Raw genomic sequence first — 18,416 nt, 5'->3', positions numbered from 1 at the left:
ATTTCTTTGGCTAAGAAGGGTAGGAACGCTTTCGGGCGAAAAGGAGAAAAGGAGTTTTCTTGGTCAAAAGCGAGTTTTCGCGGCATACACGGTAATGTTAAAAAATTTTAAATGTCATGAGTGTGCTTTTCTTAAGGACGGATCATTAGATTTTGAACACCGGATCACCCTTGTATCCAAATTTCCTGTCAATACACAAATTTCCAAATTAACTATTTTACATAGTCACCATTTTGGCACGTCAATCTGGATACAAAAGGTACTCCTACTGATGCCATGCTGAAAGCAAACTGAGCAAGACGCACAAGGGCGCGTTATAGCAATTGCGATTAGCAGTTTATCATGCGAAAGCCTGTGAGAATCAGGACTTGTGATGCATTTATAACTGTAAAACGGCAGTGGTAAATTATGTAAAATAGTTCATTTTAAAAATAATTATATAAAATATTTATGTAATATCCTTTCGCACCATCGGAAAATTTGAATACGTAGTTTACCCGTCGTTCGAAATGTCTAGTCCAACCAATCAAACTGCTCCAATGTTGAAAAAAGTCGAAGCAGGTGACAACAAGAATTGCAAGGTCAGTTATTTTTTCGCCATTTTTGTAACTGTCACTATTTTAAACCTTAGTTCAGGAAAATGTTCCTGTAAACGTGAGTATGATTAATAAAAGCCAATATTAAATCGTCAGTCTTGAGCAACGACTGTGCGGACATTACATCAAATTTAATAAGTTATTTAATACTTCCGTTTTTAAATTTATAATTCAAATATGATAATCGATATCTATTAATTTTAAATGGCAAAGATGGCACGAAACTGAATTCACTGTCAACAATATCGTGTACTCTTTACACGCGAAAGCCTGAGTAATACCAAGAGTAATACCAAGAAATTAACATAATTCAGAGTAATAATTACAATAATTACTAATTAGTAGTAATTACAGTGTAATACCAAGAAATTTCTTGCGAAATACGAGTACAATACTGACATTATTATCCGGAATGCTTGAAGTAGCTCCCGAAAATAGCTTCTGAAAAATTTGTGTTGCTTACTATTTGCTCGCTCTGAATTTTTCAAATTTTTGGACCGTTGAATTCCCTTGTTTGTTAGTAGAAATTTTCTACTTCTTTTTGACCATCCAAACAACTCTCCTATTATTTTCCCTCTCTCTTTTTGACCTTGGCCTCTGAAGAATACTATCTTAGACATTGCGTGGGTGGATCACTGAAATTTCTGAGCAGCTGAGAAGCACAGAAATCGATGAATGAGAATTAAAATAATTATTGCGCGCGACAGTGATTGCATCAATAATCTTCTTTTAATGTATGGCAGAAAAGCGCAGAAGGGTGGTGCGAGTGGTATGAATACAAAAGCATTGCGCATACACAAAGCCAAAAAGCAAAAAAGCTAGTGCATAAGTACTGAATACTAAGGGTGCAGCAACGCAGCGCGCAAGTGAGGCATTTCGGGCGCAAAAGGGAATGCATGCACGTCATAAATGGCTCTGACAACATTTCCAGAACATTACATAAGCCCATGGATGACGGAATGCGCTACCTGTGGAGACACTCTGCAGGGTCTGCATCAGTTTACGGGAAAGTGGTTATCCCTTCATGGGCGACCTTTGAATCCGTGCGTCCGCATTGCGGTTCTATACGGTTCTTACGCAACAACTTGAACGCATGGTGATCTTTTATCTCTGCGATCTCCGTCCGCTGTGTGGTTAGACGTTTTATAGGTAGAGAATCTGTCAGTCTTCAGTGCACAGGCAGCACAGCTGAGTAAATTACTATAAAAAATTAATGCATTTAGGAACAAGTAAACAGTTTCTCCGATTCATCAAAACTGCCAGCAGATGCCGACATAGAATGCAGTGATCAAGCCACATTTACGAGGCAAATTTCAGGAGAAGAGCTGTTGAAGTTTCTTTTACGAAAGTATATGAAATGGAAGCGCTTACTCTTTCGCTGAGGCAGAAATTCTGCTGCAAGGCCACATGGTAAGGCTAAACTTTGATAACAGCCACGATCACTTGCATTCAAGCGGTAATAAGGTTCAATATGAGTAAGATGAGCCCTGATACGCTGCAGTAGTGAGTAAGGTAGCCAGCGACGGCTGCAACAAAATTATGCAAACTAACTCTGATTAGAACTTTATAGCTATTTCCTGCGGATACAGATATGAGCATGCCAGCGTAAAAAGGTGGAGCCAGTTGCTATTGTTGCACTATATTGTACTTTATCACGTAATTGACCGAAATATAAGATTTATGTCGTGCACGGACAAACCGAAGGATTACACTGATTGATCGCACTGAATTTAACTAACTGTGAATTTTTAACAATTCTGACAAAATTAATTCAGCGGTACCTATAGCGGACAGTATGGGTATGTGGGTTTTGATAAATCGGTGCTTTAAGTGCTGTCTGGAGATCACATCTGCCCAGTTGTTAGATTACTTATTATCCAGCAGTTCATCAGAAGAAACCTGCAGGATTTAAGAAGAGTAAACTTAAGTGAATACTGAACCGTTTTCGTGAATCGCTATAATCAGTTAGTAAGCTTGCAAAACATAACACGATGTTACAAAAAGTACGTTATGACACACTAAAATATTATTCTTGGAGGCAAGGTAATTCAGCCGAGCTATAATGCGGCTATGTTACATTGATTGCTGACCTTCTCCACAACAAGCGGATATGCCGACTGAACAGCCCATTCGTCAAAAATGTTATCGACCATGAACCAGAACTCGTAGCGTCCCTGGTCGCTCGCTTGAACGCGATCGAGGTACAGGGTCGAGTGGCACAAGCAGCCTCCATCCTCACAACTGGCGGTGTGGATGTCTACTCCCGGCCTGCTACGCACATTGTGCTGGCATTCCGGCACCCCCGGGGCATACAGAAGACCGTGCTCGTCGCTTCCGCCGATAGATTTCCACACAGAGTTTGATATACGAGTACGGAAAATCTCAAGCCCGATATATGTACAGACCTTTTTCCAATGCAAAAGTATTTTTGGCCGTTTGTTTTTATTTCAAGCATTTTTCCTGACAAACGCTCTTGTTCTAGACAAGATAAACTTTTAAATAACTTACTGGCAACAAAAAGTTAAAGAAGCGACAAGCTCAAAGCTCTGATATCGTTTTATTCCGGTATGGATAGTTTATTGTGGTTTTTTGGGTGCCCCTGGCAAAGGTGGGGGTTTCACGGTTCCCCTTTGAAATACCGTGCTAAAACTTTAAATCCCAACGTGTGCGCCGCCGGTGGGAGGGCGACTCGTGTAAATACCCGGCAGGGGAAAGGCATCGGCCGGAAAAATCTCTCGGGCGGATACAATTTCTTTCCCTATATTTCGCAGAACTACACTAGGACAAAGTTATGCCGGCGCTACACAACGATTGGTCACCGCTAAGTTCCCGTTGACCATATGCAGTTATTCATACGTCCCGGACAGTTGGTACGAGAAGTTAATCAGACGAATAAAGTATGTGGGTGAGGCGCGGTGTTTTAGCAGCGCCGTCTCTGACTTCCAGACATAGTCAGGCGGGAGGATCTTACAGCTACAGTGGAATACCGGCGGCCTTTCCACTTGATTACTTCCAGCCGATACCTGTCGGCCATTGTAGCGGATCAGCGAAGGTTGTGCAGTGGTATTGTCTCCGCACGGGAGTATCACGTCCTTTCCTTCCGGCTCTCGTATGACGATAAGCCCAGCCGACTGAAGTTTTACACTGCTCGGCTGACTAAGGATCTCTGGACGCACCACCCCGTCTCGGTTGCTTTTCAGCGCTTCATCCAACAGCTGCAGCGCTGCATACAAATGACAAGATGATAACGACACGAAAAGACCATGAGCATCGAGCCTCGCCAAAACAAACGTATGTACCAATTAAACCAGGCGAGTCTGTGCTGGCAGCAGTGGACGGGCAGGCATCGGCCTGGTACGGCAGCAAAAGAAGGCGCTAGTCAGACATATCAGCACCGATACCGTGCTTCTATGCATTACGTTCCCTCTTCCTTGGTGGACTGCAATAATGATCAAGTAAGGCAGACGCGAGTAATTGCTGGAATTGTACAGCGTTTAGCGAAGAGAACAGAAATCGCAGAAAAGTGGGTGCTGAGAAAAACCCTGCTGCGAGTGGGATGAAGCAGAAAAGACGTGTTATTTAGTTACCGCGTGCCCATGGGTGGCTGCCACTACCTATCGCTCCGAATATTTTAACCCCAGAGCACCTCGTTTGAAAATTCACTGCGCTTTCCAAATGAAATCACCGAATCCCTCAAACGTTGCCCTTCATGTTAAGCAGAAAAAGCGTCGTTCGCTTGAAACCAAACGAGCCCAAACCGTTTCCATACTCGTACCGTGGAGGCAGTGGCAAGTTGAAAGGAAACTTGTGAACAAGGACACAAGGTTATTGTCAAGGCTAGTTACCTTGCATCTGTAGAAAATTGTATCGGCTATCGCAATATTCGGGTAAAAAGCAATTAAAATCGAAAAGTCAATTTGTATTTTATGTTTATCCTGCATCTGGTAATTTTGTTTATTTCCATTTCGTGAAAGCTCTGAATTTTCGATCCATGTTCGCATTTACCTTATTTGACCGCTTCAGCGGCGTTCTTGTGGTAAAAGTTGGATCGGACCTGGAAACGTTACGTCTCGCCCACCGCCCTTTTCTAACTGTCTTGACACCCGACCGCCTAACAGGAACCTCATCATCTACAGCTTCTCGGCTTTGCCGAACTTCGGCTTCTGCTCTAGAACGGCAACTGAACGGAAACTCCTCGCCGAACTGGATTTGTTGTGTTAGCCTTTCGGGTTTTCAGTAGGAAAACGCTGGTTGAATTTCTTCAACGACCATTTGCAATTAATGGCTAGAGCGGTAATTGCAACCGCCCACGGGCAAGAGATAACTGAAGGCTACACAGCTCTTCATACGCGCAACAGATTTCGCAGCCACACTTTTCGCTGTTTTTCGCTGCCGAAATTTCTCTCAATGTAGTATTAATTTTTCCGTCGTACTTGTGCACTAATACAATACGCTAAAACACTAACCAAATTATTATGTCGAGAAGCCGGTTAGTGAACAGGTTCTTCTTTATTAAGATAGCGCTGACGCTACGATTACGAAAATTAAACTTCGAAAATAAATTTGTCAAAAATATTCCATCCAGTTTGAAAATAAAATCGTCTTTTCTTCTGAAAACGCAACGCGCTTAACAGATGTGCGGTAAAATCAAAACCAGAGCAGATTTGAAGTTCGAAGTCATGTCTGCGTAAGTATTTACAGAGCGATGACACAAAGTCAATCCTTCTTGACAGTTTCCACTTTTTGTTTTAACTGAAACGTCACAGTTTATAAACTGCCTAATTTTCCATAAAATAACACACTAAACACTAAAATACGAAAAGACACTAAAATACGTGCACCCATTACAGTATTGGCACATTGCAATTTACAGCAAGAGGTAAATTAACTTTACAAATTAGAATTAATTAGATTACGAGGTAGATAAATTTTACGGCGGTTGAGCCACAGCGGATGACACTCGTTATAGGACCCTGAGATATGCAGACTGCGCAATCCATTCGTTAAAGATGTCATCGATCTTGAACCAGCACTGATAGCGCCCTTCGTCCCCTCTCTGCACTCGCTCGATGTACAACGTCGAGTGGCACAAGCAACCATCTTTGGCCATTTAACCGTAATTCTTGGTCTTATGCGTACATCGCGCTGGAACGCTGCCACTCCCGGGGCGTAGATGAGATCCTGGTTGTCTGTCCACAGAAACCGGTCTCCAAAACCCACGGGAGACGATGGCATGGCGTCGAATTTCACTGCGCATCGGAACTCCGCCTTCTTACCTACAGTGGACGTGGCATTTGCCATGGGCGGCTGGAAGACTTTTTTGGGTATCAGGCGCGGACTGATAAGATACCTGTAACAGAGCTGTATAACTGGGGCCGGTTTCCGTAATTATTCGAACTTATATTATATCTGTACTATCCAGAACAGATGCACAAGACATGCCAAGCAACAAATATTAGAGCTGTACTTCCAGGACATATGCACAAGACATGCCAAGCAAGATATACTTTACTACAGTATATGATATCTGTTAACTATCCAGAACAGATGCACTTAGACATGCCAGATTTAATTCAATTCACTACTGGAGTCGCAAAACGTAAAGATTGACATCAAAATGTCGTCAGTACGATTGGACAAACCAGAAGTGAGTCATTTACAGAAGATTTACTGGCTCGAACTATCTCGCATTAATAGCATCCTTTACACAATCTATTGTGTAAAGGATGCCGCCGGCAGAAAGACGACCGGATCAAACGTACGGCCGGCAGAAAGTTTTTGCGGCACAAAAAAAAAACAGAAAAAATTATTGTTTCACTGCTGTCTCTTTCAGTCAAGTTTTATCTTCTTGCTGAAGTAGTATTAGCAACTGCCGAGAGACTCAAATGCAGCTGTAACCTACCGATTGTATACTGCCGGTTCCCCTTTGAATATGTGCAGACATTCGTATGTCCCGGACAAGCGATGCGTGAAGTTATAGAGGCGAAGAGAGTACGGGGCCACGAAGGGAACCTGGCTCCACAACGTGATGCCGGAGATCCAGAAATTGTCGGACGGATTGATCTTACAACTGCAGAGATGCAACGGCGTAGGGTCTAATGGACCACCGTTAGCTGGCAGCTGTCGGCCATTGTAGCGGATCAGCGGACGCTGCGCGATGATGTTGTCGCCACACGGAAGTGTCACGTTTCGGCCTTCCGGTTCCCGCACAACGACAAACCCAGCCGGCGGACTGGGTTGACCGGACGGCTGGTCTGCGTTTGAAATCTGCAGACGTACCACCCCGTCCTGGCTGCTGTTCAGCGCTTCATCCAACAGCCGCAGTACTAGAGCAAAAAAAACAAGAATGATGGACTTCTCGTTTACTCTGTTTAGGTAGTTGCTTCTGGCATATATAGTTATTTCATGAATGGGTGAGGCGGAGCCAAAATGCGACGCCCAGCTGCGGCGTGTCAGCATAACTCACGGAACAGCAAGTGAAGCATTACGCATTCAATAAACTGATAACTGCAGAACTTACTCTTGTGACGCTCAAAGTCTCAAACTATCGCCCGGTGCATTCGATTCAAAAAAAATTCTGAGTCAGAAATATCAAGAAACACACCATTCTAGACCATTTCCCGACCGTGCTGTTTTAGTAACAGCAACAGGTAACTTCAATGCGGGTTTCAAAGTTCGATGCGAATTGGAGAATGCGGCGAAAGATGGGCAGTAAGAACCATGGAAGAACATGCGGAAGTAGAACTACGCGGCGAATGTTCCAGTTACAAAAAGTAACATGCTTTTACAGCAACAGGATGACAACAGACTGCTGACTCACTACAGAGAAAGAGGGAGATGCAGGAAAAAGGAAAGCTGGAAAACTGTCGAACCCGTGCGTAAGGAGAGAAGTGGCTCACGTACAGCGACAAATCTTTCAAAGGATTTCAATTTATTGCGCCGTTTTGCAGTGGTACTGCCTACGCGGATCTAAAGACGTAGTCGGGGTTCGATTCCCCCATCGGTGCATTTTTCAGCCGTTTCTCGGTTTCCCTCGAATTGCTCCCTGCTGATACGTGCAGATTAGCTCTCGTGAATTGATCAGTCAAAAGTCACCCCTATGGTGCTGCCTACCGCTACTATTTTTGTGTATTTTACGTTAACCGCCAGTTAGGAAAACAACTAAATTTAAAGAAAGTTGTACCGTTTATATCAGAGGAGTATGGGCGGACGGGGCAGGCATCCGCAGGATACTGTAGGAAATGTAGGGCGCCATTTAAAGTGACAAAAACTGATGCAAAAATACAACGCATTATGGTAAGGATCCTTTTTCCCTTAAATAATTGGCAATGGTGAGCAATTGCAACAGAAGCCAATAAATACTTCAGTGAGTAGTGACTAGCCTCACCAAACTGGTGAGAAAGAGGCAGCAGAAAATGTTCTCACCATCTGTTGCTGCACGACCAACGCACTACGAATGCGAAACGACTGCAGCTGCTGGGATCCGTGGGCGGCTGCATCTACCGCCATACCAGTTAAGTAACTTCAAACGACCGTGGCCAGTTTAAACGGGCATGGTCTTCAGCCCTCACTTCCCTTAACTGCTGGTGTAATTATTAATCCCATGTTCAGCGAGAAGACTCTCACCTCTCCTGTTTCTGCACACGAATTTAACTTCCACAAAAACAGCGATTCGCCATTGCTCGAGTGACGGCTCACAACGCCTGTGGCAAGTTTCGCATCACAGTAAAAACTGGGCTTTTCTTCGAGCAGACTGCAGACACGGTAGTCATCGATAGATAACAGGTGGACATTCGTAGAAGCTAAAGTGCAGTGACGGATTACGTGTAGGTACTGTGATTGGGTATTGGCAACATTGATTGAGCCATTGGGCTACCCGTTCCCCGTGAACACCGACTGGCAAAGTGCACCCCGAATCTTTTCAAAATCAATATCTCACCTGAGTGGTGCGTCAAGACGAACGTTTTTGGTAGCGGCCTCTCGCCCTTTAAACCGGCCTGCACGGAATACAGCTTACAAAGTTATCGATTTGCCACCCACTCCGTAATATACTTAAACAAATGCCTTATCTGGGCGGTATCATCCCATTTCGCCTATGGGACATTTCGCTTATGGGACATTTCGCCTATAAATTCGATTCGAATCATATTAATAACGCTAATACCTAAGCGTTTTCTTATGGCTTAATATTTTTTCTAATATTTCCATGTTTTCTTAGGTTTTCTTAGGTTTCTTGGGATTTCTTTAGTTTTCTTAGGTTTTCTTAGGCATTCTAGGTTTCTTAAGTTTCTTACTTAAGTTCTTCGGTTTTCTTACGTTTTCTTAGGTTTCCTAGGTTTTCGGGGTTTCCTTAGGTTTTCTTAGGTGTGTTATTTATGATTCGAATCAAACTGTTAGGCGAAATGTCCTTTAGGCGAAATGTCCAGTAGGCGAAATGGGTGGCAGCCATCTGGGCTGAGTGGGCTCCCTTTAGAGGACAGGCGCATATCGGGGCTCCCCTTTAGTTAACACAGTTGCAAAACTGTAAGTACTAATGCAACCGCGCCGCGCACGGCTATTGATCGTCTGTTTCGGCTTGTTCGGCGTTATTCGGGAAGGTCACCTTGGTACAGCAGTACTTTGAAGGTACTGTTGTACTTTAAAGTATTGCTGCGATTTTGAAAATATTGTTTTTTAAAGTAATTTAATAGTTTATAATGCCTCAGCGCTTTGGTCGGATCGTTCGGCGTTCTGGTAGAGCGGTACTTCAGTGGCTTTGGAGTACAGGAGTGAAACTCTCTGTACCAGTTCTGTCAGCGGCACTGATTATGAAAGCCTTGAGATCAACCGGAAGCGAGGGCACCCAAATTTATTTTCCGCGCATGCAGCAAGGAAGAAATAATTTTGAAGCTGCTACGCTAAATATCGAAAAAACAAGGCCCCATCTTAGTGGTGTGCGACTATGGTCACCTAATCGCACCCCCTTTTGGCGACTATGGTCATAAAAGTGCGACTAAGGTCACCCCCTAAATTTGCTTGGCGCTTTTTTCTGCCGGTAGTGGCAGAAACTGAAGTGAGCCGCTGGTGGCAAAATTATAACCAGGTTTTGGCAGCAGCCAAAATGGCGCAGGCCGTCTCCTCCGACACCAATTTTTGATCTTCGCCTTTCCATGGGCGTTAGTGATAAGCACTCATTGATTAAAAAACCACACAGCGCTCAACACAAAAAAAATTATACGAGGATTTGTTCAGCATTTGAATCTGTAGCCAGGTGAATCGACCTGCGCATCAAGCGCATAATATGTGTTTGATGCGAGTAAAAAAATAAAATACTATCTAATTAGGACATGATATTATCATGTCCTAATTAGATAGTACATGTTTGCATGACATACGGACGGGCGGACGGACGGACGACGGACGGGGCGACGGCAGTGATCAATCAACAGTGTATTACACGGTACGTCAATAAATAAAGCAATTGACACTTGAAAATGGTACTTACAAAACGACGACGTAAATGTTTAATTTATTAGTGCTTAATCAAGTGCACAAAACAAAGGTGCTTGCACCAAAAGTGCACATGCATGCACCAATGGTGCAATTGAATGCACCATTGGTACGGATCTTTACTGGTGCCTAATTTTTAAACCCGTTTGAATTTAAATACTTTGTTTTCTTAAGTAATTTTCTGTACAGAATTTGCAAGCGTCGCATAGTTGGCGGTACAGCATGGACGTAAGAAAAGAAAAGAATGCCTGACAAGTACGGAATAAAACTGGGCAAAGTAGCGTGCGGTGGCGAGGCGCAACCATCGGCGGTCAGATTACCATAGCCACCGTGGATATCCGCATCGAGCCTATTCAATATTATGAGACCAAACAAAATTGTCAAAGCAAAGCCCATTAATTGTTCACCGGAAACAGCGAATCGGAAAGACCGACATACCTGCTAGGTTGATTCCTTATTTTTCCGGCGCTGCATAGAAATACGACGAATATACGGTATGTACGAATATACAGTGAATCACACTAGGGAGATTGGGCGGTAATTGAAGCCACTGAAAAAGCCATGCGCTTGTTAGGCCTTGCTGCTATTTAAACGCACTGGGTGGTTATTATAATTATGTTGTTTCTAATTACCGTATGTTGTTTCTAATGCGCAGACGTTAGTAATACTTTATGTACTTCTGTCTCAAAATCTGCCGGCTCTCGATAAATCAGTGTATGCTTAAAAGGGAATGAATAATTGCAGAATCATAAAATGATAACACGGGAATTCAGCAATACGGTTGAAAACTTAGAATCTTAAACATGCAGAAATTTTGACCTTGTGAGCTTGCAAGATTCACAGAAGTCTGTGAGTTCGGTCCTATAGTCACCGGGCGCAGATTTGCCCGTCTGGTTCCTTGTTGCCTTCTCCGTTCTTTGTACAAACGGTACAAACCCTCGTCCAATGTCGGGGCTTTGTACAAACGGTACAAAGCCCCGACATAGGACGAGGGTTCTGAACGCAGTAGTGCTTTTGCAGCTCCGCAGACAGCTTTGCATAACTGGCCTGATGAATCTCCAATCACAGCCTGTTAACAGCAGCGCCATATTGTAAGGTAATACTGCTGATTATAATGAAAATGATATCATTCATACTAAAACAATAGCCATGAGCATTACTTACGTACCCAAGCGCTGTCCTACCATTCAATAACAACCACTAACGGGCATCTAATCAATAATTACGCAAACAAAAAAATCTTATAATAATATTACTGCAATATTGCATTTGGATAATAATAGTATATTACAGTATTATGCTCTGCGTGGGTTTTGCAGTCCTTTTTCATGTTAGTTGGAACCAGTTTCTCATTAAGTGAATGTAATTACTTAGAGAAGCTGGTTTGTGTACTCTGTAAATATTGCGAATAAAGCAGCAAGAATAGAATAATTTCATTGATAAAGATCACTGATAAATAAGTATATCATTATAATAACAAATATTATACTTATAAAATAACGGGCATCAGCCAGCCAGATCGCAGCAATTTCATCCGCTGTGACGCGGAAGATCAGTATTAAGACTTAATAATAGTAGAAAACACGTAACGAACCAAAATTTAATGCGCAATAGCCACCAAGTTAACAACGATTGCAAGCGCCGTTACACTAATTGATAGCTAAAATTTAAATGTTAAAAAAGCAAACGAAACCTCTGTCTTTTCTTGAGTTGAAAAATAAGGTGAACAAGACAGCCGTGACATTTCTTCTAACAACATAACATACATTTTTACAGTTTGGACTATATGTATTCATGATCACGTTACTCACGCGTACAATATCACACTGCAAAAACTGCCACCGGCGAGCATACAAGTTTTCTATTTCGTAAAGGTCAAGTGCCGCAGCAACATGCCTCCAGTAGTGCTTGTGTAGACATTAATTAAGATTTAAGATGATTTAAATTTAAAGGTTGAGAAAACTTTCAAAATCGTTAGTGTTATGCACTATCGTTTGGGCATGATTCCGTGTTCGCAAAGCAACCGTCGCATGTCCTTTGATTAGTGGCAAACTTGAGAAAACTGGCAATTATTACGCGTAGTAAACATGTTGTGCAACGAAAAGTTAATAATGGCCATAGACACTAGAAAATTACAACAAAAATGTGTGACGGCTACAACACTAACGTCAAAACGTAACGGCAACAAAAAATGGCATTGTAGTTAATATCTGTACTGGAAACCGTAAATTCAATTAAATAAGTATCAAAAACTGACTATAATTATTCCAAAACTGATTTGTCGATACTTACGTATGAGAATAATTACCACGCTAGCACTTTATAAGTATCGCTCATCGTCATAAGCAGACTAATAAGTCTTAGGCTAATTACGACGATGACCGATCCAAGGAATATGACATCCTTCACCTGTTCCGGCGTGGCTGCCGCTGCTATATTGACAAAATCGTCCTGTATTCAGTTGAAAAACTTCGAGAAAGTCATCGTAATTCCGAATAGATCCAGCCAAACATAATCGGAGAGGTTAGCTAGTGAAAGGTCAGCGCTATGATTATGCAAATGGATATAAAATCACTTTGCTGGAGTTGCCGGCAACAGCCCAGGCCCTGGACTGTTGTCGGCAACTCGAGCACAGTGGTTTTACAAACTTTGTGGAGTGGACGGATCCGCATGGTGCCAACGAAGATCTAAAAAATATATGCAAGCCGCCGCGCTGCTGTTGGCTGGTCATGACGTTACTGCGTATTTGGTTCGATTTCCCGGGGATAACCCACGGATAATGGAGCCTGGTATCAGGCCTACCTGTTATGGTTATATCCGACTGCGCAGCGGAATAGAGAATGGACAGAGTACACAGCAGGCGCGGATACCTATGACTAAAAATCTAGCTTCGCGGAAAACAACGTAAAACATTGCTCCCGGATGAACTGTCCTCCCACCGTTGACGCAGATTTCTGTTGCCGGATCAACGGTCCTCCCACCGTTGACGCAGATTTCTGGAGAAATCTGGGGTTGTTGTTGCAACGGTGTATACTGCGTTGGCTATTGTTTTGGTGGTGTTATATTTCTGTGACCCTATCGCATCTGCGCTTGTCAACAAGGCAAAGGATTAATTTTCTCCCTGCAGCGTCAATGCCACGCTGTGACGCGTTATTGTGACCTTTGTGGTCTACTGTTTCTACGTTCTACTCAAGAGTAAACAAGAATAATGATAAACTCAACAATAAACATGCGAAGTTACGTTATATTTTGGCGATGACCGAATTAACAAATCAGGCGTTATTTTTATGCTTTAATACTCGTAACTTTAAGCTCTCAATAAAGGTTTCGATAGTTTTCTGCTTTTACTTGAACTTGCAAGATGGCACCTGGTGTCAAGTTTTTCAGGCTAAGGAAAGCAGCAGTAACAAATCGCTTCAACAGTAAAATCTTCCCTCATGACTTTAGAAGCATGAATCATAAAAAAACTTCCATAAAAGGAAGAACAGGAACTGGACTGGATGCAACCGTGTAAGGTAAAAGAACCGCTCTTCCGAGTTTACTAACTTCAGAAATTTAAAATTCTAAGATTTCAATTTTGTTTTGTTTACTACAGACTACGGAAGAAACACACTAAAAAACACACTGAGCGATCAGCAGCTATTTATGTAGCGCGCCACTTTGGGGGTTAGTGCAAGTGAGCGGTGTGCAAAAATCACAGAAATCTGTGAATTGAGTCCTATAGTCACCGGTTTCAAGGGTTTCCTGACGGTTTGCCGTGGACGTCTTGCATCGCGCGCGGGGCAGTCCGGTGCGGCAAAATGATACCATTTGTACCGCGCGACATAAGCGGTATCATCTCACGACACCGGACTGCCCCGTGGCTGCCGGGCACAAAGCCACGATACTGGATCTTAGACGGGTTTTTCTTCTTGCACCTCCCAATCCAGCTTTTATAATAGCCTTGATAACGCTCCAGTTGCAGCCTGTTAACAGTACAATGTCGCATAGCAAAGCTAGCGATGCTGCTAAGCATTTTACTACATGAGTCACGCAGATGCGCTGTCCATTCGCTCACACTTGCTTAATTAAGCTTATCAAAAGATATTTGTACTCGTATAACTGTAAGGAAATGTTATGTATTCATACTATACCTTAGGCAAATGTATTACGTCCTACCTTCCGCTCACAAGTCTTTATGGGAGTCTAAACTTTTATTGCACCAAACCAAAAATATTGTAATAATCTTACAGCAATATTTTTGTAGAGATAATAATTTTACGCTATGCGTGGCTAGTGCACTCCTATTTGTATTTGGAACCAGTTCTCATTAATTGACTCATTTGAGTTTAACTGAGCGAAGCTGGTTTATGTACATACTGTGAATAGAGCAACAAAAATAAAATAATTTCAATGATAGGGATCACTGGTAAATCAGTATCTATAAACAAATACCATACTCTTAAAACTCTGGGCATCAGTATCAGATGACAGAAAAGTTCATCCGGTGTGACGCGGAATATTAATATCAAGACTTCGCAGTAGTAGATGAATAACAAACAAGTTTACGTTCGGACGTTATTCATGACCAGGTATTTAATGCAAAAACATGCCATCGGGGAACATACAAAGATTCTGTTCTGAAAAGGTCAGGAAAATTGCTAATGTTACGCAACGTCTTTTACCCGTGTACTAAGTGTTCGCAAGGTAGCCTCCGCAAGCCCTTTGCCTAGTGTCAAACTGGAATGCTCTCTCAAGGAAACCGGCGAATATTACGCGCAGTAAACATGTTATGGAACCAGAATTTAAGCATAGGCACTACCAATGACTACGAAATTGTGTGACTGCCTTAACGCTTACTTCAAAACTTAATGGCTACAAAAAGGTGAACTTTGTTGGTTAAGTTGGGATGCATAAATTCAGTTACCAAACTACCCAAAAATGAAACATAAAACATAATTATTCGAAATACTTTTGACGAAACTTACGAATGAGAATTTTAACCACAAGAGCACCTCGTATAGAGGTACCTTCGTATAGAGGTACCTTCGTATAGAGGTGTATAACAGGTACCTTCGTTATGGCAGCCATCAGCTGCTCCGGTATGGCATCTTTAGCTGCACTTTCAATAATGACCATTGCGTCTTCCAACAAATTCGAAGGTTTGGAATTATCATGACACTGACGGAAATTTTTACTGAATTCGATAATCCGATAAATCTTCGTCAAAGTCATGATAATTCTAAAGAGATTGATTGTTTCCTGCCAAATCTAATCAAAGAGGCAGACTAGTAAAAATTCACCGCTACGACAATGCAAATGGCTACTGAACCACCCTGCTCGAGTTGCCGGCAATTGCCAGGAATAAATATATTGCACTGGACGGATTAGCATGATGCTAACAGTGATCTGGTAAAAATCAAAAATACGATCCGCCGCGCTGCTGTTGGCTGGTCTTGACCTGAGCTGTCTATGGATACGATATTCTCGATTTCCAGGGACATTCAATGGATTATGGACATTGAGGCTGATTTCACGCCTACCTGCTGTGGCTACATCCGATTGCGCAAAGGAATGGAGAATGGAGAGAACACAGCAGCAGGGTATCTGACCGGCGTTGTGTAGAGCGGTAATACGGCCCTTTCATTCACTAGAGCTGCCCTATTTTGTGCCCACCAGCTGTGCGGCAGACAGCGAAAAAATCGCTGCCGGATTGAATGTCCTCCCACCGTGGACGCACATTTCCGGAGAAATCTAGGGTTGATATTACAACAGTTAAGCAACTGCATTAGCTTTGGTTATGAGTTATGACTATGTGATTCCACCCCACCTGCGCTTGTCAACAAGGCATAGGATTATTTTTCTCCCTGCAGCATTACTGCCACACTGTGACGCGTTAATGTGACCTTCGTCTTATGACCCATAATTTTTCTACGTTCAATCAAAAATAAACAAGACTATTGGCAAAGTCACGAACTAAAATATAATTTGCCGGGTGGCACGTCAGTTTGCTGACTTCCGTTTTGGTGCCCGAAAATCTGCTGATTTAAACAACCTGCTGACCGTGGCCGAAAGAATGCTGACCGATAATTCGCGAATCTAAACTTTCGCTGCCCGGCTTCCTACGGATGGTATTTGTTGACATACATCTAGCTTTTCGATCAGGGTCTAAGGTTTCTTAGCTTTCTGATTGCTTTTGTTGTGGTTTTTTATTAGTTTTTTAGTATTTTTTTACGTCGCACAATTATATTCAAAAGAGTGGGGAGCGCGCAATTCCAAGACTAATGTGCTGGAGTAATGGGCAGCATTATCCACCACCACCGGCGAGGTCCACCAACATTGCCACCATTGCCCATTATAAACAAAAATGCGCACAACAGATAAGTGTTTATTTGCAAAGGTGGGAATTGTAGCCGGCTGTCACTACTCGTATGATAAATCAGCAGTATGACGGTGATCGCAAGGCGCAACAAGGAACACTTTTTAGGGCGCTATGTTTCTCATACGTTCTAACATAAATCCTGTAAATTCAGACGAATCCGCATGGCTATGGGCTTTGCCGGCCATCTCCGGTGCGGCCGCCGGTGAAAGCGGAGATATGAATTGTCTCCTCTTACGGAAAACGAAAAAACTAGCATATTGGCTCCGGTGTAGTCCAATTAAGCGATAGGATAAAGCTGTAAACATGCACTTAGACCAGCGCACATTTGGCTGATAAACCACATTAGCCAACTACTTCGATGACGCGCGGCCCTTGCTTTGCTAACTTTGCACTGTTAGGCTTCCTGCTGTTTTTAACGCACTGGGTGATTATATTGTAATTTGTCCCTAATGAGCTGCGCAGACGTTAGTAATACCTAATGTAATACCATCCGCCGCGCTGTTGTTGGCTGGTTTTGACGTACTTCGTATTTGGTTACAATTTTGTTCGTGTCCCTGTGGACAATCCATGGATTATGGACATTGAGGCTGATATCAAGCCTATCTGTTTTGGCTATATCCGATTGCGCAAAGGAATGGAGAATGAAGAGGGATCGGCGCGATTACCTCTGAGGCTCTGACCGAAGAGGCAGCTTTGCGGAAAACAGCGCAAGACATTGCTGCCGGATTAAATGTCCTCCCACCGTTGACACATATTTCTGGAGAAATCTGGGGTTGTTATTGCAACGGTTTTGATTGTATTAGATATTGTTTTGGTGGTGCTCTGTGATCCTATCGCAATTGCGCTCGTCAACAAGGGTTAATTTTCTCCCTGCAGCATTATTGCCACCATGTGACGCGTTACGGTGACCTTTGTGGTTGATTCTTTCTCAGAAATAAACAAGAATAATGTTCAAATCAACAATAAACGTGCGGGATTACATGAAAAATAGGTGAAGCCGGCAGAAAGGTGGATGGGTGGATGGTGGATGTTCAATGAAATCAAAGCCACTAATCTGCCGACCTTCGGCAGATTGGTGGATGAGCCGTCCCCTTTTTTCCCGGACTGCATCCACCTTTCTGCCCAATCGACCCGTCGGTGTCGATTGATCTAACATTGGCATCATTGAGTGCATTCAGGCCCATTGTGAGAATTAATGCATGCCGTCACTGTTCCGGCAAAAAGGTGGATGCAGTTATGCATATTATTGTTTATCACATTGCCTGCATGTCATCCGACTCTTTTTTATCATCCCATTGAATCTTTCGTTTTTACAAATTTGAACTGAACCCTTGAGGTAGATGAGGAGCGCGTCAGTCACATTGCTAATTAGCAACGGATAGTCAGCTGGCCGTCTCGGTCACATAATATTATGTGGATGCCTTTACTAACACTGCCGCCAGCCTGCCATCACATATTCGCCGGGCTCGGTTTTCACGGATGTGACCGGCAAAAATGCAGCAGAAGAACGGCGCCACTAAAAGACATTAACACCGGCACCACTCAAAAAATTTACACTGATGCAGAAATGCTACAGGTTGTGGGTCATAAGTTGCAAAAGTGAGCAAGTACGGAAAAAAAAACTGCACTCAAGTAAGTACAGTAAATAAGTACTTGGCCTTCTACTGCTGGCCAAACCGTCCAGACGAATACACCGTCCGACGGTCAGAGAAACCATCCGCCATAAATTTTGCTCACCCAGATTTTTGTGCTCTCTTTGATCTCATGAACCACCCGAAATAAATTTTCGGTAACGGATGGTTTTGCCGTAGCGTATATCAGGAATTCTAGATTTTCGTTTTTGGTAGCTTACAGGCAAAAGCGTCCGCCGAACGGTTCAACCGTCCTCACTTCTACTAGACGGTTAGACTTCTATCTTTAACACGATAAATAATACCATCAAAGCAAGGTGCCAGAAGGCAGATAAAAAA

The 18,416-nt window shown here is 42.9% G+C and overlaps 1 protein-coding gene across 1 annotated transcript; it reads right to left on the bottom strand.

Moving 5' to 3' along the window:
- Positions 1-3,442: 3,442 nt before the first annotated feature.
- Positions 3,443-7,913, bottom strand: LOC129581418 (uncharacterized). The gene is made up of 4 exons (XM_055472478.1): positions 7,780-7,913; positions 6,499-6,922; positions 5,624-5,946; positions 3,443-3,819 (listed from the first exon to the last, which is right to left on the bottom strand). Exons 1-4 carry the CDS (start codon positions 7,886-7,888, stop codon positions 3,443-3,445), a joined length of 1,233 nt encoding a protein of 410 aa, XP_055328453.1. The 5' UTR covers positions 7,889-7,913.
- Between the last annotated feature and the right edge of the window lie 10,503 nt (positions 7,914-18,416).

Source organism: Paramacrobiotus metropolitanus, unplaced genomic scaffold, assembly GCF_019649055.1.
Source record: "Paramacrobiotus metropolitanus isolate TYO unplaced genomic scaffold, Prichtersi_v1.0 Parri_scaffold0000001, whole genome shotgun sequence".
In the NCBI taxonomy this organism is placed as follows: Eukaryota; Metazoa; Tardigrada; class Eutardigrada; order Parachela; family Macrobiotidae; genus Paramacrobiotus; species Paramacrobiotus metropolitanus.
This window is presented reverse-complemented; position numbering and strand designations above follow the sequence as displayed.

Excerpts from the sequence above, each read along its gene's own strand:
- LOC129581418 (XM_055472478.1), bottom strand. The coding sequence starts at position 7,888 with ATGCGTTGTATTTTTGCATCAGTTTTTGTCACTTTAAATGGCGCCCTA. Across the intron at positions 6,923-7,779 it reads ATACTCCTCTGATATAAACG|TACTGCGGCTGTTGGATGAA; the intron begins GTACAACTTTCT and ends TTTTTGCTCTAG. Across the intron at positions 5,947-6,498 it reads GAACCGGCAGTATACAATCG|GTATCTTATCAGTCCGCGCC; the intron begins GTAGGTTACAGC and ends GCTCTGTTACAG.